The sequence below is a fragment of the Podarcis melisellensis genome (genome assembly GCF_964234715.1).
Source record: "Podarcis melisellensis genome assembly, chromosome: 8".
Taxonomy (NCBI): domain Eukaryota; kingdom Metazoa; phylum Chordata; class Lepidosauria; order Squamata; family Lacertidae; genus Podarcis; species Podarcis melisellensis.
Window position 1 is genome coordinate 61,987,014 of NC_138540.1, and position 22,800 is coordinate 62,009,813.

General features: G+C 46.7%; 1 protein-coding gene and 1 long non-coding RNA gene across 14 annotated transcripts in view; one reads left to right on the plus strand and one right to left on the minus strand.

Annotated features, from left to right (window-relative positions):
* Window positions 1-22,800, minus strand: part of MAP7D1 (MAP7 domain containing 1) — a 57,224-nt gene that overhangs the window by 15,375 nt on the left and 19,049 nt on the right. For 8 of the 13 annotated variants that reach the window (XR_014171179.1, XM_081922670.1, XM_081922664.1 and 5 more), the window contains exons 2-5: window positions 11,042-11,500; window positions 9,216-9,284; window positions 5,251-5,417; window positions 3,987-4,101 (exon numbers count right to left, since the gene is read on the minus strand). Coding sequence is in view for 12 of the 13 variants with exons in the window: in XM_081922670.1 (XP_081778796.1) it covers window positions 3,987-4,101; window positions 5,251-5,417; window positions 9,216-9,284; window positions 11,042-11,500 (810 nt within the window). In the remaining variant the exon portion in view is untranslated. The remainder of the gene's footprint in view (window positions 1-3,986; window positions 4,102-5,250; window positions 5,418-9,215; window positions 9,285-11,041; window positions 11,501-22,800) is intronic. The other 5 variants (XM_081922667.1, XM_081922672.1, XM_081922674.1 and 2 more) reach the window with 1 other exon arrangement.
* On the plus strand, window positions 11,456-20,886 carry LOC309376377. Its single transcript, XR_014171181.1, has 3 exons — window positions 11,456-11,559; window positions 18,449-18,596; window positions 20,119-20,886. It is a non-coding gene; the product is annotated as an uncharacterized lncRNA (long non-coding RNA).

The window sequence follows — 22,800 nt, forward strand, 5'->3', positions numbered from 1 at the left end:
GTAAGATATAAAGAGCCTAGTATCCTTTCCTTCTACACCCAAAGCAGAAAGTGTAGGCACCGATTCATAGCCTACTCCTGCTGCACTTTTATCAAAATCAGGTCCCATCAAGCTGCCATGATTAGTACATATAGGCTGGGACCTTAGTAGCAGATTTTAAATACCAGGTTCCTGGCATCCCTGAACGCTGTTATGAAACATTTCCATTATCACAGTGAATACAAGATGGAGGCCAGACTGTGGTACAGAAAATAGCTGTGCCCAACCACAGGTGTGTCCCTTTTCAGGCTCAGACACCAAACAACAAACTGGGCTGAAAACAATCAAGACGCTTCAAATCAAAATGGCATGATTTGTGGTTTTCCAAGGAAGGAATCTCCATTCTGAAGCAACAATGCTGAGATTTGGGCCTGAATAGGTAACCAAACGCCTCAAAAGATAGCTGGATCTTCTTTCTCAATATTTAGCAGTTGTTGGTACCCCCAACTATTAAGATGTTATAATAGTTCAGTAGATACTGGTAGTTAGTTTTTGACTGGCCTTCCACTCCTGCCATCACCGTCAGAAGCCCACCAGCCCATCTTCGCTGCCATGGCAACCAAGTCACCTGCCACTCAATAGGCCTTTCATTGATTCTGGAGAAGGACAGAACTGATGAAAGCCTGATGCCAAAACATATAGGTTCAGATGCAATGTTAGTCATAGCTGAAATTAATGGATAAGATTTAACTGTGGTCCAACAACTTTTGTTAAAATCTAGTACTTTTTAAAGAGTTCACAGAGAGAGATGGCAAAGCCCTAGAGATGCAGGTGCCCCAGTTGGTTGCATTTTCTGAGGTAAACTGTGGAGGAAATTTTCCCTGAGGCAAATTTCTGACAGACAAAGAGAAATTTCTATAGCATTTGGACAGGCCCTCAGCAATTTGATAGGAGATAGAGGGAAATAAAAGAGTTTTTATCTGGGTATGTGAGATGGTTGTAGCTCATGATAGTAAAATATTAAGTTTGTTGCATAGTTTGCTTGAAGGGACTATGATGCAGCCCCATGAGAGAAAGTTCCACAACGACTTGTTTCCCCCTCTCACTCCTCTGGTAGCAGGGATGGAGAACCTGTGGCCCTCCAGATTTTGCTGAACTACAACTCCCCTCAGCTCCAGCACACATGGCTAGGGATTATGGAAATTATAGTTTAGCAAAATTTAGGGTTCCCCACACCTACCTTAACAGCTAATAATGAGTATCCTGGAGCTGTAAAATGCCTAAGATGCTGACTTCTAGCTCTAGCGGGGGGAAACAGAGGAAGGAAAATATGTGATTTGTCCTCTTTTTGCAAAAGGCAGTCCTCCCCGGTGAGAACAAAGCTCGTATTTCAGACTGGCTGGAGCTCTAGATAGAAGCATTCCTCTAAGATCAGGTTCCCCAACCTTGGATTCTCAAGTCCTCTTGGAAAATATACCAGCCCCAGCCAATGGCAAGGAAGGATGGGAGTTGCAAACTAGCAGCCTGTGGGACCCTAAAGTGGGAAGGTTGTCTCAGAAGGAGGGGATATGCCGCAACATTTTGTTGCAGGTCTCACTTGTCATAACAAACTGCAATTTGGAGAAGGTATGGCCCCTGCCCTGGAGGAAGAGCTGTCCTGTACAGAGTCACAGCACTAGGTGTAGATTACAACTAGGGCACCGTGAGAAGTCATTACAATCCACTGGAAAAGACATGCAGATGATCAAGCTCTTAGCCAGTCACCATGAACTGTAACGGTTGTGGTCTTGGAGTAGGGGAGCTCAGCCACAAAAGTCACAAACAAGCAAATAAATAATGTTAAAAGAGGTACTTTAAACACATATAGAGTGTCCTTCTGCCACCATTGTAACAACCCATCAACCAACCTCAGTCCATCTAGGACTAAGGGTAAGAACATCCAGGTTGAAGGGCAAGTTTCTCTGCAGGCATGAACCATAGTACCTATCATTTCAGAAAGGTATTTAGCTATTTATTTAGACTAGTGACCTTTCCTACCTCAAAACTGAACACAGCTAATAAAATTTGAAATACTCTGTGATATCAAAACTATAAAAAGCAAAGGAAGCCAATTAAATAAATACACTACATTAATCCACATATACATAAAACCTCAAGAGAGACTCATATCCAACCCAATGCCTGCGAAAATATTAGATGGTTTGGGTCTTTCTGAAAAGCCGAAGCGTTTGGGAACTTGAGTTTTCTTACCCGTCACAGAGTGGGTTACAGCAATAAAATATACTATAACATACACACACACACACACACACACACACACACACAATTAACAACTGTAAAACAAGAAATGTATCACATCAGTTAAAAACAGTTCTATATATAAAAAACAAAGCAAACATTTAAGAACAACTCCATGCACATGGTTGCATATGGAATTGTTTTTAAAAGTTTGCATTGTTTGAGGTTCCATTCATGAAAGAAAGATTCTTAGGGGTGCAACCAAACAGAGGAGGCCACAACTGTTGCCCTATAACCAAGTAAAAATATAGGACTTGGGAGGAGGGTCCCCAGTTCCTGATCAGAGGGCTTCTATAGGAAGAGGATCTCTCTTGAGAGGAGAGGAGACTGAGTTGTTTGTCAGGAAGTTCCCAGATTGAATTTTGCCCTTGCAAAAAACTCACTGAGCTGACTTTAGGCAAGCCACTTCCTCTCTCCCAGCTAGGACAGTAACACTGAGCTACATAAGAAAGTAAAGCAAGCCCCACTGGATCAGGCCAAAGGTAATTCAAGTCCAGCATCCTGTTTCCCACAGCGACAAATCAGGTGCCTCCAAGAAGCCCACAAGCAGGCATGAATGTAACAGCCCTCTCCCCTAAGGTTGGTTTCCAGACTCTGGTACTCAGAGGTATACTGCCCCTGATCATGGGGGTTCCATTTAACAGCTGTCATGGCCAACAGACCTACCTTACAAGGCTGCTATGCGGATTCCAAAACCGTAATACATGTAAAGTGCTTCTAACACTCTAAAGTGCTTTTAGTGCTAATTAGGAGGAGGAGGTTTAGTCCCAGCCCACTCAGGACTTCAGAGTTCAAAACCAAACTGAGCACTGCAATAATCCAGAAGTATTACTAGTCCACAAACATTTTCACTTGCTTGCCTGTCCAGATATAGCTATGCTAATCACTCATGGCCCGGAAGAAAAAAACTGATTTTAGCAAAGTTTCACTGTCTGATTGCCTGGAGGGAATCGTTACTCACCACAGGTGACCGGGCAAGCTTTGATTATTGTCTTGTCCGCTGTCTGCAGGGATCCCTGCTAAGCCTGCATAACAAACTGCATACTCTCTCGCAAGCCCTTCTCCACAACCATAAGGGTTCAAAACGCTCTTCGATCACAAATCTCAGCTTCTTGGGATGGAAAATTCCCCTGCAGATACTGAGCCCTTATATGTTTGTGCCCTGAATTACAAAAAAAGCCTTGCACCTAAGCTTGTGTAGCCAGTGCCTGTGGACTAAATCAATTGAGCCAACAGCATCACATGCCTCACTGCCCAGCCCCAAGAAGACCTGCGTTGTGTCACTCTCTTGCAAAACCTGATGTCCAGAAAATGCAAATAAGTGAGGAAACAGATGTGGGAGGTTCGGAATAGCAAGGAAGGGGTGTCACCACACCAGCGCATCCAACACCATAGTTACCATGCCAGAGCATCCACTGGCTAGTGGCCCTACTGAACAGCAAGCTGCAAATACAAGGCCAGCTGCCCCCATGCAAAAAGGGCTGGTTTGCAATCAATCTAATTACAAATCAGCATGCAAAGTGCCCTTCTTGGTCAAGCGCATGCACGTGCAAAAGCACTGAGCCCCACTCCCCCCATGCTACCATTAGTGATCCTACTGAGCTCACTCTCTTCAGCCTACATGCGCTTATTTATTGGCTCCCCCCGCCCCTGTGGATGCATGTCTGTGCCCACACAAAGATGCACATATGCCAGGTGTCTCCACTCACCATCCTTGTGAGCAGGGGAGCCCTGGTGCAGGGCACCAGCCCATGACCATCGGTGCTGCCGGATTTCAGCCCAGGTTTTCTTTGTTGAGCGCTGGATGGCAGCTTCATAACGCTCCTGATGAAGAAAGGGGAAAGGGGAGGAGTCAGAAAGGACAGAGCCTCTGTCTGAATCCCTAGAGAACTGCTGCCAGCCAGCATAGACAGTACTAAGCTAGGTGGACCATTGCTTTGACTGTATAAGGCATCTGCCTATCCTGTAAAAACACGCCTTGTATCATCTATGGGGCAGGGGGTGCTGTTGTGTGCAGAAGGCCCCTCGTTCAATCCCTGGCATCTCCATAGCATCTGACTGGCATCTGAATCCTGGGAAAGCCTCTGCCAGTCAGTGTAGGCCTGTGGGCAATACTGAGTGAGATGGACCAATGGTCTAACTGAAGATAAGGCAGCTTTCTACGTTCTGTGAGAGACACTAAATCTTCAATTGCCATTTCAGAGCCTTGGAGGTAAGGGTTTGGATGGAGTGAATAACAAAGGAGGAGACAAAAAGCCCTTCCCCACGATCTCTAGGTAGATATGAAGTTGCTTGGTTTACCTTTTTGGAAAAGGTATTTCATAAGCAATGTGCCCATCCACTGAAAAGTCCCTCTCCAAACCACAAACCACTAAAAGGCTCTGAAGGTGTCAAAATAATTCAGATCTCTGGAGAATAGAATTATAACAGAGATATTTTGCTGCTTAATGCTGCTGGATTTTATTACATAGAAAACACTGTTTTTCTGTATTATTATCATACTACAGTGGACCCTCCGGATACGAACTTAATTCGTTCCAGGGGTCCATTCGCACCCTTAAAATAACGTAAATAGAGGCGCACTTCTGTGCACGCACGCAGCACGACTGAGCGTTTCTGCACATGCGCAATGCACGATCGAGCACTTCTGCGCATGTGCGCACCAAGAAATCCGGAAGTATACACTTCCAGGTTTGCCGTGGCTGTAACTTGAAGATTCCATATCCAGAGGGATACGTAGGTAGAGGTACGACTGTATTGGTTTTGTATTATTATTATTTTGAAGGGAGCTGTAGTCCAACATGCATTTGCAGAGCACCACAGGTTAATAGCTACCCTTGTCCTATGCAATTCCATTTCCTGCTGCCTGGCAGTTGCACTGCAATCCGCAGCTTGCCTCTTCATGTGCCTTGCTGCCGGCTCTCGTCCCCTCTGCCTGCCTCCCTTCCTGCTCCCAAGCTACCCCAAGCCCACCTTGTTCTTCTCCAGCTTTTGACGCTGGCGTTCCTCCAGCACAGCTCGCCGCTTCTCGGCACGAACCCGCTGCTCCTCCAGCCGCCGCCGCCGCTCCTCCAGTTGCTTTTCACGCAGCACCCGAGCCTTCTCCTCCTTCTCCAGCCACAGGACCCGCTTGGCGGCTACTGGGGCAAAGACCAAGGAATCAAGAGGGAGGAAAGCAGACAGAAGAGATAAAGCAATGAATGTAGTGCATAGCCAGCCCTGTCTGCGCACACACGCACACGCACACACACACACACACACACCCTCACTCCTGGGACATATTACATTACAAGGAAACGGTGTGGTTTTCATTTCATCCAACAAGTCCCTTAGGCAGAGAGAAGGTGAGTTTTTTCTGGAAGTCTTGCAATCTGAATATATATCTGAAACAAACACTCTGCCACCTTCCTGCTTATAGCCAGATCCTTCCAGGAATCTTGCAAACCCAGCATGAAGGCAACAGCCTCCCCCCCATTTGCCCCATAGCACCTGGTATTCAGAGGTAGGCTGCCTCTGCAGCTGGAGGCCCCACTTAGCCATCATGCCTAATAGCCACTAACAGACCTTCTACTCCATATATTTGTCTAAAACGATATGGCCTCTTGTTCAGCTTTTAAAAACTGTTTTAAAGAATGTATATTATTATTGCTTTTAGCTCACCACCTAGGGAACGTATAGCATGCTGGATGTGGAGGGATGGAGATTCTGACACAGAATACAACAAAACAGTTCTTGCCAACCTCCCTCTAGGTTTTTTTGCACTGCAACTCCCATCAACCCCAAGGCAGAAGTGGCCTTGGGGCCAAATGTCACACCCTCGAGGCCTCCTTTTGCCTGATGTTTGGGGCTTTCCCCAGGCCACACCTCTTCCCCAGCCACGTCCTCTCCCCACAGGACATGTGCCCCCCCATTAGCCTGACTGGAAAGAGTCACTAAACTCTGATAATGGCAGAGTATTGTGGGAAATTTAGATGGCGTGTTGCAGATCCAGCCAGCAGGCATGGAGGGCAGATGTTAGCTCTGATGGGCTCTGATGAGCACTAGGATGTCAGATATTGATGCTGGGCCTTCATGCTTACACACGACGGGGATCAAACTTGGGACTTTCTGCACACAATGCATATGCTCTCCAAGAGCTATGGTCCTTCACCAAACAATTAAGCTGCCTTATACTGAGTCAGGCTATTGGTCCATTTAGTTCAATGTGACTGGCAGAGGCTCTCCAGGGTTTCAGACAGGGCTTTCCTGCCCTACCTGGAGATGCCAGAGCTTGCGCCTAGGGCCTTCTCCATTCAAAGCAGATGTTCTGCCACTGGGCTGTGGCCCTTCCCCTTTAACTACAGCCATTACTGCCACCATCATCTTCCTCATCCCCACTGCCTCTGGGTCGTACCCTCGACCTGCACCTCAGGGGCAAGGCCCTGAGTCACTGGGGCTAAGAAGCAGACCAGTGGTTACAACTTTCCCCAGTGCATCACTACACAGCGCTGGACCATTAAAAAATAATAATAAACATTAAAAAGCGGGAGCTGGCACTAGCTACAATAGCCCCTGGCATTTGCTTCTGTGCTGATGCCAGGCCTGGGAACAGTCCAGAAAGAGGCCGACTACCTCATCTGATGCCTTTTCATTAGGGATTTTATTTTATTTTATTGGGGGGGGGGGGAGAAGGTGGGAGGAGATTTGAAGAGGTTGTAGTGTAAAGGAGGAGAATGTCTGCACTTTTAAAGTTAGGTGAGGGGATAGATAGCTGCTTCCACCTGCCTTGTTCCATCCTCCAGCACTGGGAGCCTTCATAAAGCAGCTGCTTCCAGAAGAACTATTGAGAGGGGTTTCTGGTATTTGGGGTTGAGGCATAAACGATGAATGAGAGGAGTTGCTCATTGCTAATGCTTTGGGGCTACTTCTGGATGTGAAGTTATGGGATACTTTTACTTTATCGACTGGTGAACTTTATGCTCACTTTAATTTTGATGGATGTTAAATATACAGTTAATTGTTGATTTGTTTAGTGTTATGTTGTTACCTTATTGCAGTGATAATTCTACTTTTTATTATGCAATTATTACTCTGCTGCATTTAGACTGCTTTAAAAATGCAAACCGCTTTAGAGAACAGTTGTATTTTGTGGGTCGTGGTGTATAAATAAACTGACTGACTTACTCGTTTAATTGTTTTTATCCATTTTGCACGCATAATGCTTTCAAATGCTTGCAAGCTGCCTTGAAGCAAACTTTGAAAGGCAAGGCACAAATATTTTAACTAAATAAAAATAGGACCTATCTGCAATGGAAAGCTGGGTTGGCAGGAGAGTTGGAAGGAATGAAGGAAAATCCTGCAGGAATTCACTCAAACAAGGAGTGGGTTGCAGTAACTGAACCCCTAGCTTCAGGAATGAAGCCCGCAGCTGGTGACAGCAAGCTGGGGGGGGGGAGAGGGGGGGGGAAGACCCTAAACAACAAAGTGGATCAGGATACTAGCAGAGAGGGAGGGAGGGGCAATGCAGTCAACAAAGGGAATGGGAAGCTGGCCTGAAAAACACATTCAGGCCAAACAATGGGGGAATGAGGGTGGAAAGTGATTTAGACTGGAGCGGCAAAAGTATTAGGAGAGGGAGTGATGGTGTGGGCAGTGCGGTGCAGAGGGAAAGCAGGAGAGAGGCCGCAGAACAGAGAGCGGCACCCAGCAAAATTAATGACTAGAGGTCTACTGCATGGGAAAGGAATCTTCTTTGCCAAGACATTACCTACAACACATCTCACAGATGCACATGACGGGGGCAGAAGGGGGATGCATAACTGGCTGAAGTTTGTTTGTTTGTCTAGACTTGCTGGCCCAACAGAACAAATGAAGGAAGGAGTGTGATGATTTCTCTCCCCTCACAATTCAGTACACATGAGAGATGAATTTTCTCAAAATACAAGAGCCGTGCAAAGTCGTGTTCTCCCAGACTCCACACACGCAGAATTACTGTTGCGGGAGGGTGAAAGGATAAAGATCAACAGCCTCACCCCACTACTGCACGTTCCTGTTGCCACTCCTGCAGCCATCCACGTGTTGGGGGCTGAATGTCTGCCACAGGGAGCCTGCCCTGTTCATTCGGAGATGCTCTCTGGGTGATTTAGAGTCCTGGAGGATCAGGGCTCTAAATCACACAAGGAGCCTACATACTGTGCTGCAAAAGGTCAGCTACAAACATGGGGGAATGGGTATAGGATAGGGCTGGGCAGGTGTAAGAGGTTACTGGCCAGGGTTAAGAAGTTTCTGCTTGCTCTGCTGCTTACATGATGGTAATCCTGTGGGAGGTGGGGAACACAACTGATTAGGCAAATTGCATGCAAATAAATGCATGTTAAGGTTTTAACTCACCTAACTAAATCCACAGTAAAGACGGGTGGAGAGAAAGCTATATATTCTGTAAAAATTTAGTTATCTGGCAATTCTTTTTCCGCATTCTCATATGTTTGTACCAGCCTGCTGAGAAGTTAGCAGCCTGCACTTCTGTACTGGCAGAAGAGGAAGGAAAATCCCCTCTTCCAAGGACAGCAAGGAAATCCAGGCTACTAGTCTCTTAGCAGTTAAAAAAAACAACCCCCACTCTGCAGTCTATCAGATGGACTGACTGGCAGAGGAATCACAAAGCAATCTATTGCCCTTTTGGCAGTCTACTTTGTGTGCCAGCTGTGGAAGAAGCGGCTTTCCTTCATGGCCATCACAGAAACTAAGTTGACTGGTAGAGGAGGGACAGAGAGATTGATCCCTTCTTCATCTGCCTTCTCACTCACCTGTATGAGACCTTGGAGACCACTGTCAGTCAGTGTGCAATAGATAGATGGACCAAAGGATCCTGGGCAAGGATCCCAGAAGATCTGCAAGCTTCGTTGCCTGGAGAGGGCCTGAAGCTTCCTCTGCCCCACAAACACAAGCTTGCTTCTTACCTAGATGTTTGGCTCGTTCTTCCCGTCGCTCTCGAGCAAGTTTGTGCCTGGCTTGCGCCTTCTGGGTATCTGGGGAAGAGAAGGAAGAGGTTAAGCCAGTTAGAAAAGTCATGTGCAAGTCCACCCCACCCCCTGCAACCCTGACGTTCATCAAATCCTCTTCATGTCTGCACCAGTCTTTCTAGACTACTGTGTCCCACTTGGATCTGAAGGGGGGTCACACCAGTGGCATCATTGGCAGCAGTATTATTATTATTAATAAAGGAGAGACAAAAACAAACTATCAATGTTTATATTTTTAGAGAAGTAAAACAGCAGGGTGGGGAGGAGGAGGAAGACAAGTAAGGAAGAGTATAATCACACAACAAATTAATATGAACAGGGTGGACTGAGGCTCCAAGTAGGACCAAAAATCTGAAAAGAAGCAAGAGAACTGCTGCAGATGATACTGTGACTCTGCCAGCCCATCATGCGGCCTTCTCTAGCACCAATTCAGGAAGCCAACTCTAGATGCCTTGTGGCGCTATACCCCACGGTGGTGGTGGAGGAGGAGGAGCAGCAGCAGCAGCAGCAGCAGCAGAAGAAGAAGAAGAAGGCTATCAAGCCAGGCACATAAATAACAAAAAAAAACTACTAGCTTGCAAATGTTTGTGCTAGCTATTTCCATGATGGACCCAGGGGAGTGAAGGCCCTCTTCTCCCTGGGCAGCATGGAAACGCAAGCTACTCATCTCTCAGCAGGCCAGAATGAAATGTTGCCTTCTACCAAGTCAAATGGAGGAGAAGAAGAAGAGACAGAGGAATCCATCTCCTGCTCTTCTAGCCTGCAAGCTAGCTACATTTCCAGGCTGGTTGCACAAGAAGCGATTTACGGAAGATTTTCTTTCCTCCATAGCTAGGGCAGAAATGGAGCAACCTGCCTCTCCTCTCCCAGCCAGCTCACACACCTGCACAGAACTTGTGGTGGCCTGCTGCTAAATATGACACTTTCCTCTTTCTCCAGTTTACTAAGAACATATGAGAATAAGAGCTTGCTGGATCAGGCCAGGGGCCCATCTAGCCCAGCATCCTGTTCCCACAGCAGCCAACCAGATGCCCAAGGGAAGCCTGCAAGCAGGACTAGAGCACAAGAGCCCTCTCCCATCCGGTGGTTTACAGCAACTAGCATTCAGAAGCATTATTGCCACTGACCATGAAGGCAGAGCATAACCATCCTGGGTAGTAGCTATTGAATTTATTCATTCCTCTTTTAAAGCCACCCACTTTGGTGGCCATCACTTCCCCCTTGCAGCAGTGACTTCCATAATTTAACTAGGTGCTGCTTGAAAAAGTAATTTCTTGTACTTTCTTTTTTCTGACTTGAATCTTCCAACAATCCTCAGACGTCCACAAGTTTTAGCATTATGAGAGGGAATCCTTTCTCCTGTTGCCTTATTGCATTTTTTACCACAGGTTTTTAAAATTGTTTTATTATATTGCTGTAATTTTTAGTGCAAGCTGTGCAGAAAATTTTGTACTGAAAGGTTAAATGAAAGCATTTTAAATAAAGAATAAAAACACTCACATGGGACAGAGATGGGGAGACTCCAAATGGGGGAGGCCTAGGGTTCCAAATGAAGCCCACAGGACAGAGGTTCTCTATTTCTGCAGACCCCATAATGACAAACCCCTGGCTGCCGTGTGTGTGTGTATGTGTTTCAAACAGAGAAGCTGCACACTTATCTGCTGTCTTTCCACAAAAAACAAACAGTTCAGGAAAATTATGTGGTGACAAAGATTCTCACCCTGCAAATTTCTGATCAGCTTCGAGTTCTGCCCCAAACATACCTTGTTTGGTCCGGGGTCTGGAAGGCCCCTGGGCAAGGGAAGGCTGTTCGCTCTTGGGTGCTGGTTGTTGGGTGATTTCCTGGCGATGTTCTTCTTCTGTGGGAGGCGATGCCTGGGCACCTATCGGCGGGGGGCGGCCATTTTTAGGGGGCAGGGCCTCCACAGCCAGGAGCGTCGTGGCAGGCAGTGGGCCGGCCTGGTTAGTCTGAAGGGAAGGTTTCGTTTCCACAGGGGGCACCTTGGCAGTCTTGACACCCGGGGGACCATTTTGAGCAGGCGGCGTTGCCCCTGTGGGAGCAGCAGCAGGCGGCAGAGGGGCAGCTTCTGGTGGGAGGGGAGGGAGAGGCTGCTCACTTGGGTGTGTTTCTGTCTCCCTCATGAGGGGCGCCGTGGCAGGCGAATGGCTAGTCCGTTCACTGAGGGGGAGTGGGGTTGCTTCCGGGAGGGTACCTTCCGGGGCTGTAAGACAGAAGGAGGGAAAAAGGCTTATGAGGAGATCCCCTCCAAATACTTCTCAGGCAAGCTCTCCAGAGTTAGGCAAGCGATCCCTCCCTCCCCTCACAGCTTGAGGCAGGGGTGCCAGGCACAGCTCATTTAAAGTAAACAGCAATCGCAGCTGGGCACAGTGCCAGCAGGGCACAAAGACCCCTTCTCCCTCAGGCCCGGAAACTGGCATACTCAGATGAAGCAGCAAAGTATCGTTTTATGGGCCCTACATAAAGTTGCCACCTTTAGGGTGGTTGTCCCCCCCCCGCCCCATGGGGTGGTTGTCCCCCCCCTGTACCGCTAATATCTGCACAGCAGGCCAAACACAAAACCCTCTCCTGACACCAAGTGCAGTTCACTTTTTGCTTCTGTAAGATTTCCTGAGGCGGCGGTTTCCAAGCTTCCCTCCTCTGATTGTTAAATGGAGATGAAGGACTTCAAAGGAGCTGTGGGCCCCTATTCTTCTACCCACCCACCCTGCCTGGAGCACAGGCACCCGCAGGAATTTTTCCAGGGTGTCTGTGTGTGCATGCATGTGCAAAAGAAAGAAGCACTGAAAAGTGGGGGCGCAGGATAGTTTCTTGCCAAAAAGAGAGAGAGAGAGAGAGGGAATAATAGTGCCTCCTATCTCAGGTTCTACAAATATTTTACACTTTCTATTAGCTGGTTCATGTAGGGGGAGAAACTCACAGCCACCTTCCGCCCCCAAGTGCCCTCGATCTGGACCAGCCCATGATCTGGACCAGGAAGAGTCAACAATTCACTCCTGCTTCCAGTTACATAATTCACTGCCATCCCCAACATACACACACACACACACCTCCCTCGTAGCAACAGAGTCCTTCGCAGACAACAATTAAGTAATGGAACAAGAATGTCCAGCGTGAGACCTGGCGGAAGCTATAAATGCTTGCCCCGCCTTGTGCTGAAGAAGGCTCCTTGCAGACTCCTGCAGGATGGAAGGCATGAAGAAGAGGCAGGGGAGAGGGTGGGGTGAGGCCAGCCAGCTAGCGGTCAAGATTGAAGGGAGAGAAAAGTCCTGGGGAAGGGAGGGGACACAGTGACAACAAAAAGACCTGGGGTGAGCAACAAGTGGAAACCAAATATCCTGCATCAAGCCATTATTTTTGAATGAGAAAAGTGGGGGTTTGGAAGTGTTCCGACTCAGAGAAGCTCCTCCATCAGATCAAACCCCCTCAAAGCTACGTCATGTAAAAAGCTTAAGGGAAATTGCAAAATAAAGCAGCCTTCTCCAACCTAGGATCCTCCAGCTGTGCTGGCTGGGGCAAATAGCCCAAAACATCTGGAAGGCCCAGCTGGACCGTTAAAAAAAGAGAAAAGAACAGCAGTTAACACAAACTCCTAGCCTTGGATAGTTATTTTCATATTTAGAAGTTATTTGCCATGCTGAGCTCTTGGAATGAGCATTCCCCCAGCCTGGACTCACCGGTGACTAAGTTGTTATGCTGCTGTTTTCTGCCTTCTTCTTGCAGAGCTTCATAGCAAGGATAATTTGCTAAACATGCTTCTCAGCTTGCAGGAATTCCTGATCTGAGTCACCTTTGTCCCATGCACCTCTGTGTCACAACCCTCCATCATCACTCTGGCTGTAAACAGCCTGGAGTGGCTGCCTGCAGAGAATCCTCCTTTAAGGCAAGAGGTTGTCCCATCCTCACATATATTCTCTCTGCTCTTCAATCTGGATGCATCCCTTCTCCCTGAGCAAGTGGAAAGACCTGCTGTTGCACTCGGGTCCTGCTTGCGGGCTTCCCATGGGAGCAGTGTTTCTCAAACTTGGGTCCCCAGCTGTTGTTGGGACTACAGTTCACATCATCCCTGACCACCGGCCCTGCCAACTAGGGATTGTGGGAGTTGTAGTCCAATAACAGCTGGGGACCCAAGTTTGAGAAACACTGCAGATAGGGACATCTGATTGGCCACTGTGAGGACAGGATGCTGAGCTAGACGGGCCTCTGGTCTGATTCAGCAGCCAGGCCCTTCTGAGGTTCACCCCTGCAACTCAACTAACCTCACTTCCTGCAAGCAACTCTGCCCATTCTCCTGTACTTCCCCTTATGCCTGGAACTCTGGGCATTGTTGGCCAATTGGTGTTAAAGAAGGACAGAACTTTTTTTTATGTATGCCACAACAGCAGCAAGAATACTTATTGCAAAGTATTGGAAGACACAAGATCTACCCACTTTGGAAGAATGGCAGACGAAGGTGATGGACTATATGGGACTGGCAGAAATGACTGGCAGAATCCGAGACCAGGGAGAAGAGTCGGTGGAAGAAGATTGGAAGAAATTTAAAGACTACCTACAGAAATATTGTAAAATTAATGAATGTTAGAATGATGTTGGATAGAAATTAAGTGGTTTCCAGCTGTAATGCTTTAAGAGAATACGGGAAAAAAAGGTTATAAACAGGTAAAAATCTAAGGGTAAGGATTTGCTGAACCAACAATTTGAAGTGGAATACAAAAAAGGGAGGTATGAGGAGGTCTGGGAAATAAGTTAAAGGAAAAGTAGTAAATGGAACATCTGTGTGTTTTTAAGTATTTTTATTTTTGTATTTTTGTTATTTTCTTTTTTTTCTTTTTTTCATTTTTATTGTAATATTTTAAAAAATCTTAATAAATATTCTAAAAAAAAAAAAAGGAACTCTGTCCCAGAACACCTTCTGTGGAACATCACTTCCCTTTGTTCCTTTGGACCCCAACACAAAATGCATGTTTCAGTGAAGCCTGTAACGTCAATCTTCAGTCTCTATTCCAAAGTGACATACATCCCAAGTGCATGTAACAGAATTCACACACTTTTTATCCCTGCAGTACAGGCAACTAGGGTGGGAGAAAACGAATGAAAGCAACCCAGCAAGGTGGGGGGGGGAATGTGTTGAAGCCCCCCCCAAATTATTACATGTGTAAAACTGAAACACACGACCACACCCAGCTTTATATCTCAACAGGCCAGATACAGTGGTACCTCGGGTTACAAACTCCGCTAACCCGGCAGTAGTACCTCGGGTTAAGAACTTTACCTCAGGATGAGAACTGAAATTGTGTGCCAGCGGCGCAGCAGGCCCCATTAGCTAAAGTGGTACCTCAGGTTAAGAACGGTTTCAAGTTAAGAACGGACCTCCGGAACGAATTACCGTAAGTTCGTAACCAGAGGCACCTCTTTACTTTCGTATCAGTCCTGTCATTTGGCGCTTAGTTGGTGTTAGAAATTCCCTGGGTGCCAGGTGCATTTTACTACTGACACGAGTCCAATTGCAACTACATGGAGATTTCTGGGTGCCAGGCTGGTGACAGTCATCTCCATCAAGCCAGTTTAAAAACCTCTGCCTTAGTCCATAGTTAATACCATTTCCATTTCCACTATGTGCGTTTCTCCTTCGTGCATACTGGGACAAGTGCAAGCTATAGGCAAGCAATGTAGTTGAGATCATAGAATCACAGAATTGTAGCGTTGGAAGGGACCCCGAGGGCCATCTAGCACAACCCCCTGGAGAATAGACATTCTGCTGTGGCAACCATAACCCAGGTTTAAAGTGCCATTTGATGCCTAGCTTATATAGCTGAGTTTCTAACACTGCCTTTGTAGGCTCTTTGGGTGCTGTCTTTACATTTCCAGAATCCTGTAGAATTCTCATGTATGTTGCTGACTGGGAGCGGCCGCCGAGACCACATAACACCGGTCTTGAAAAACATACACTGGCTCCCAGTACATTTCCAAGCACAATTCAGTGTTGGTGCTAACCTTTAAAGCCCTAAATGGCATCGGTCCAGTATACCCGAAGGAGTGTCTCCACCCCCATCCCTCAGCCCGGATGAGGTCCAGCGCCGAGTGCCTTCTGGTGGTTCCCTCACTATGAGAAGCAAAGTTACAGGGAACCAGGCAGAGGGCCTTATCGGTCGGTAGTGGCACCCACCCTGTGGAACGCCCTCCCACCAGAGGAAAGAGAAGAACAACTACCAGACTTTTAGAAGACATCTGAAGGCAGCCTCTGTTTAGGGAAGCTTTTAATGTTTGACAGACTATTGTATTTTAATATTTTGTTGGAAGCCACCCACAGTGGCTGGGGAAACCCAGCCAGATGGGTGGGGTATAAATAATAAATTATCATTATTATTATTAGGAGCAGTAGCAAAGCGTCACACGGAAACACCCTAGGGAGCCTCATTCTATCAGTCCCCTGAAGCCCACTATAGTGCAGCCTTCACTAGAAGGGGCTTTCTCAGGCCTTGGGTCGCAGAGAGGTATCATCACCAAACTTTATTATGGTCACAGACCAGCATAAGATAAAAACATGCTAATAAAATAAAGCACATAAGACTTAAAAAGAGGAAAGGGCTAAAAGTGATTATAACTCACGAAACTTAAGATAGAAACAAAAGACAAGCAGTTAAAAGCAACTATACAAGGGGGTGGTGAGAAAGGTAAGAGCTTCAGAGCACAGGAAGGGATCTACTGAATCAGGCTAAAGGCTCATCTAGCCCAAAAATCTGATCTCAAACCACAGACCCCCTTGAGATACCCAGCAACTGATATTCAGAGACATCAACAATTTTTATAATGATTTTTTTTTATTTGCACCCTGCCCATCTGACAGAGTTGCCCCAGCCACGTAACACCTCCGACACTCCATGCATTTTGTCTGATCCTCTTTTAGAGCCATATAGGTTGGTTGCCATCACTGTCTCCTGTGGGGACCAACTCCACAACAGCTTCATGCCCTGCGTGAAGAAGACGTAACAGTGTCTTAGGAGCAGAGCTGAGTGGACTCCCTGATGGCGCCCTCCTGGTCTTGCTCATCACCTGCCCACTGTTCCTTTCTTAAGATTTGAGGTGCCCAGGATTGAACCAGGGACCGTATGCTCATGAAGCTTGTGCTCTGCCTCTGAACTCAGGACCCACCACCTTCCTCTCTGGCAAGAGACATGCAGCCAACAGAAAATGCTGTATATTTTCTGCTATCCCCAACCCCCCCCCCCGCCATTCCTTTAAACCTTTAACCATCTCTGCATTGTGTAATTAGCAGCTACAAGTTGCACAGTCAACAGAATTGCTCTGTTGGGTAATGATGGATGGTGCATTTCCATGCACGAGACAAAGGGACCTCAGCAGACAGAAAGTAAAGAGAGAGGGAGGTGGAAATGGAGGGGGGGGAGCGGCGGAGGAGAACAACCGAGTGGCAAGTATGGAAGGGATGGCGGTTGGCAAGGAGATCTGGAGACAACTAGACCCCAGAGCGTTTGAGAAATCGATTCCAAAGAGCGCTGCAAGTTTATTTCAAATGGCATTAACAAATTTCCTTTTCATTCTGCTGCTCTTCCACAGCCAACTCAGTTTAATCATGCCACCCAGGAATGCCAAGCAGGGGTGGTGGTGTGGGCTTTCCTGCGCTATCGTAATTAATGTTTTGACTAACAAAGCCGTTCTTCCAATCCATGTTAATTAAGGCCCGAGTGCCACAGCTGCTGCAGAGTATCCAGGTGATTTGGGGGGCAGGTCTTGGGGAAACGTCACTGCTGCCTGAAGAAGTGGGGGATAGAAGCAGGACTGCAAAAAGAATGCCCACCATGACTCTTCCCAGAAACTTCCAAATGACATTTGGCAGGGTCTGCTGAAGACAGCTGTTTCTGCAGCCACGTCTCTGTCGAGAGAGAGGACGGACTTGGCCCTTCTCTGATGGCCTTCTGCCACTGTGCAACAGCCTTTCTTTTCCAAGCTGCTAATTTTAGGAAGGCAATTACACTAAGTCCAGCCATTGGTATTGTCTCTACATCATGGGTAGTGGACTTTTTTTTTGGCCCGAGGGCCACATATCCCGTCAGCTAACGCTCTGCGGGCCACATGCCAGCGGGGAAGTGAGGGATGGTTGGATCTGTCCATGTTTATTTCTGTCTGTTTTCTCATTTTCAAGTCTTAAGAGTTCTCCACACTTCCACTTGAGTTTGGGATTATTATTTTTAAGTCCCAAAGAAAATTCACCAGCATTCTAATGTGAATTTCTCCAAATATTTGCAATTTCCCCCATTATACAATTTCCGCAAAGCAATTTCCCCATTACTGTATCCTATTTCCAAGAATATACGCATTTTGTGCATACTTTACCTCAGTATAAGCATTAACTGCGCAGAAAAATCAGAGAATTCTGAAGGACAGCGGTGTTTCAGTTTGCATATTGTTTCAGAAGTGCAAATTAGCTAAATATAAATTCCTTCAAATGTAAACTGAATTGGATTTCTCCCTCATCCCTCGCAGTGGGTGTAACTATTCCACATGCTCTCCTCTCTCATACGCACACACAGCCCTGCTCCTCATCTGATCCTTGCCTCCTCCCCTCCCATTAGCAATTTGCATCCCTACTACTGAGCTTTCCAGTCCCCACCCCCACTTTATGCTGTCCTCACCACTCCAACTGGTGAGTTCCTGGCCGGGGGGGGGGGGGGGGGAGTGAGCAGGCACTGACAGATGCTCTGTCAGCTAACCACAACTCTCCCTTAATTTTATTCTGATGTGTTTCTTTGGCTATGTCCCCACCCTAGCCCCAATATTTGGCATTCAGAGGATTGGCAAATAGTGCCCTGGGAGATGACATCATTGTTCTTGCTGTGAAATAAGTGGCTGTGCTTTATCCCATCTCTGCCCTACTCTGGGGAAGGGCCATAGCTCAGTGTCAGAGCACATGCTCTCCATACAGAAAGTCCCAGGTTCAATCCCCAGCCAAGGCTGGGAGGGATTCCTTCCCAAAATTCTGGAGACTCGCCGCCAGTCAGCACAGATGAACAAACGTCTAACTCAGTACAAGACGGTTTAGTAGGTCCGTACCTACACCACTGTCTGTAACTGTAGGCTCTTGTAAGAACTTCTAGCTCCAGATTCACCAATATCCTGTTCTTTGTCCATATAGCTAGAACACTGGCAAAGACTGAACATGTACACAGACAGACACAGAGATGTACGGATCTCCTTCCTCCTTTGGCACCTGCTGCATAAGGACACATTGATGGCAAGACCATAGTAGAGTCAGTCTGCAAGCTCAAACAGGAATATTCTTTGTAAGTAACTACCGTTTTCAGAAACACAGCGTGTGACTTTGGTACAAGGTTCCAAAAACTGATCACAGCAGACACTGTTGGTGCACCTGGCCAATAAAGCACTTGCCTTAAATTCTGCATCTCGCCCCAATTATGCAGCTGGAGGGGGAAACGTCATCACTCAGCTACCTTAGCACAACCTATTCAGATTGCAAAAATAGTGGGTTTGGGAGAAGAGGGAGGAAGGCAGATTGCTTCTGAGCTAATCCTTCCTCCTAGAATTGCCACCCTTTGTTTACTCACTTTTTACGGAGTTCCCAGGTAATGTCACTGTCAGCCAGTTTTGTGGTGTTCTGTTGTGGTCTCCCCTCAGGCCAGATTTGTGGCAATTTTGAGGTAGTAAAATACAGCTGCTGCACAATTTTGTTTTGTGCAGACAAGTGTTGATGACTCTTAATGGCTACTATAGCTTTAATTAAACACTTCCTGTTTGCAGTCTCAGGTAATTTATTGCTTTGCATTCAGTGAGGCAGTAAAACTAGTGAGGAATGTCCTATTAATTACCAGCCATGAATAGCCTTTTTAATACAGCCTCCCAGAGTCCATTTCTCTTCCCAAGGAAGGGGGACTATTTAACTCTAAAAATTAGAATTAAAGCTTTTTCCCCTTGCAGAAAAAGAAACTGACATGAGCTGGGCAATTTTAAGACAACTTTTAAGGGGAAATAAATCTGCCACTAATCTTATTGCCATGCTCAGCATGAAACAATAAAAACATCAAATAAAAACTGAATACAGGAAACTTTTAATTAACATTAGAAAGGATGTTTGCTAAATGGAACTAGCTTATGAGTAATATTATAGAAGGGATCTTGGCCATGGGGAACACCATTGCAGTATAATCTAGCACTATATGCTTATGTCGTACTTCTAATTTCACTTCCACAAAATTGTGGGAAAGCACTGCATAAATAGGGCTAAAGGCTCTAATCTAGAATTAAGCAGCAACAGTACAGTAGTACCTCGGTTTAAGAACAGCCCTGTTTACGAACTATTTGGTTTACAAACACTGCAAAACCAGAAGTTGTGTCCTGGTTTGCGAACTTTACCTCAGTCTAAGAACGGAATCCGAAGGGCACCAGTGGCAATAGGCCTCATTAGGGAACGTGTGCATCGGTTTAAGAATGGTTTCAGTTTAAGAACGGACTTCCGGAGCAGATTAAGTTCATAAACTGAGGTACCATTGTATTTGCTGTTTATACCAGAAGAAGGGTCCATGGGGCTTGCAGAATGCAGGCAGGGATGGGCTTGGTATCATTAGAAGCTTCACAGTGCGGAAGGGATGAGTAGAGAAATCCAGCAGACAAAACTGGTTTGCATGAAGTAGCGGATTAATTACTAATTTTTAAAAGGGGGAGGGGTAACAATATGGGGAGGGGCACAGTAAATGCCTGGGACCCATGTTGAACTACTAACTTATTATATCCTCTGGCCAATGGAAGTCTGATGTAAGCCAACTATTTTCTCTGACTCTTTTGCTGTAGACTATCCATGCTGTTTTTTGTGTGAACATGAGGACTAGAAGAATGCACTCAAAAGGATTAAATAACTACTACATTTAAAAAGGAAGTAGTTTGCACATTTTGTAATATCTGGTGTGTTCACAGATGATTCTAATCCCTATCTCAGGGTGTGTTCACATTACTGCCTTAGAGACGCCAGTGAATGCATTTCCCAGCTCTTTCCCCCCTAGCTGTTCACATCAGCAGGGCTTCATAGTGTCATATTCATTGCTGTTTGTGTTCACACACAGGGAGTATGGGAGGGGATATCTCTACCCTATGCAAAGGTGTTTACACCTTGGCTAGAGAGGATAGGAACTGGCTTAAGGATCTCAAGGCTTAAGGACTCCAATCAGAGTGAAGCTTGTTTGAGAAGCATCACATCAAACAATAGTTTTTTGTAACAAACTACAGGGTGGCGCTGTGGGTTAAACCACTGAGCCTAGGGCTTGATGATCATAAGGTCGGCGGTTCGAATCCCCACAACGGGCTGAGCTCCTGTTGCTCAGTCCCTGCTCCTGCCAACCTAGCAGTTCAAAAGCATGTCAAAGTGCAAGTAGACAAATAGGTACCGCTCTGGTGGGAAAGTAAACGGTGTTTCCGTGCGCTGCTCTAGTTCGCCAGAAGCGGCTTAGTCATGCTGGCCACATGACCCGGAAGCTGTACACAGGGCTCCCTTGGCCAGTAAAGCGAGATGAGCGCCGCAACCCCAGAGTCATCCACAACTGGACCTAACGGTCAGGGGTCCCTTTACCTTTACCTTACAGCATACATATGTCCTGTGATCATGCATTAAAAACCCACCTAGCACTGGAAACGCAGTCAGTGTGCAGAAAATGGGAGTATGATGGACACAGTCTCAGTGCAAATGCCAATTTAGCATCCAAGTTCCAGCAAGACTCCGGGCAAAGCAACGTAGAGTTACCTTACTTTCTATTGACTTTAAAAGGCCAGAGGCAGAGAGCCGAGTTCTTCCAGTCTGACCACACACACACACTTAGAAAAAGAGATGCAAAAGTTGGGCAATCTCCTCCAGCTATTTTTCCACCAAAACTGCATTCAGTTAAAAAGTGTATTTCCACAAGTGTGGACACGTTCTGGGTGCAAGGTTCCCTTCCATCACTGGCAGCTTGGTTTTAAAGGGGTGGGGGTTGCACTTTCTGTCCATACATGATGGCATCCACTAATGGAAAGATGTAACTCTGGGTAGCCTGCAGGACTCTGAAGCTGGGAGTGCTTTCAAATTGGTCACAAGATCTCCCTTCTTTCAGTTTTTGTTCCACACCCGTGATTCTTTCCAGTTTACAACGGGCGGGGGGGGGGGGGGAGGAAAGATGCTCACAGTTATTTTGTATGCGCATGCACACACACACACACACACACACACAAACGTCAAACCGAGGCCAAATGAGCAAGATGGGAAAGGCCCGAAGCGGGGGGGGGGCGAGGGGGGTGAGAGAATGAGGCAGGAGGGAGAAGGATGGAATTGCTTGATGTACTTAAGTCATGGGAACCGTGAGTGACTGGGGGGGGGGGAGCAGGAGGTGGAGGATAACATAAAAAATGTTGCAGCAGGGCAGAGAAACATTTGGCATCAGGGAGGGTTTTGCTTTGAAAATTGCTGTTATGACAAAAATTACATAAGGCTGTCAAGTAACTCAAGAACGCGTGGCTAATTGAATCAACTGCTTTCCGCACCCCCCACCTTTTTTCTTTTTACTAAGCCTGAGCCCCAAAGCAATCTAAACACAGACACTGTTATCAATAGAAACACACAGTCACATCCACATTTAAAGCACAAGGCTCCCCCAAAAAATCCTGGGAACATACAGAGCTGCAATTCCCTTAAACTACAACTCCCAGCTTTCTTTGCAGGAAGGCATGTGCTTGAAATGCACGGTGTGGGTGGGTGTGAACCAAGTCACCACATGAGATTCCAGCAGTGGGGTCCACATAACACACCTTCCAACATTTCATAGACTCTTGGTCCTGCCTGCACGCAAGGATAGCTGCTGCTCAAAGCCCCCCTGCCACCCTATCAAATGGTTATGCATTACTGCTGGCTCTGCATCAGATAGAGCTTTGGCCTGACCCAGCAGCCAGGCTCCTCCTTCTTGTGTTCTTATGAGCATCTCAGGTTCTCCCGATGACATGTTCCAGGCTAGATAATCAGATCAACACTTGTGTGGCGAAGGCAGGGAACATTCAAGACTCCAAATTTAGTGGCACTCATTTAAACCACTGCAGTCGGGAGGCTGCTGGTTCTCCATTAGACTGCTTCTGAAATAAAGATTAGACGTTTAAAATAGGCAATTTCACCCCACGCAACCTTTGTGGCCATAACTCGGCAATAACTCGAGGCAATTTCCTGAGTGGTGGTATGTTGGCATCCCACTACCTCTCATGCTAGAGATCTGCCTTGTATACAAGAGGTCAGGTTTAATAAATGCCTACAGGATCTGATCAGCATCTATCTAAAGGGGTCTGTTTCCAGGCTGCAGAAGTCAGGTAAGCCTTCGGAAGCTCACAAACAGGATGTGACCACAGCACTCCCCCCAAGATATTTGCACCCAGCGTCTGGCAACCCTAGCTCCAACTATGTAAACGTTCAGCAGCTTCTGCCACCAACGGCAGAACAGACTGCAAAACAGACGGCAGCAAATT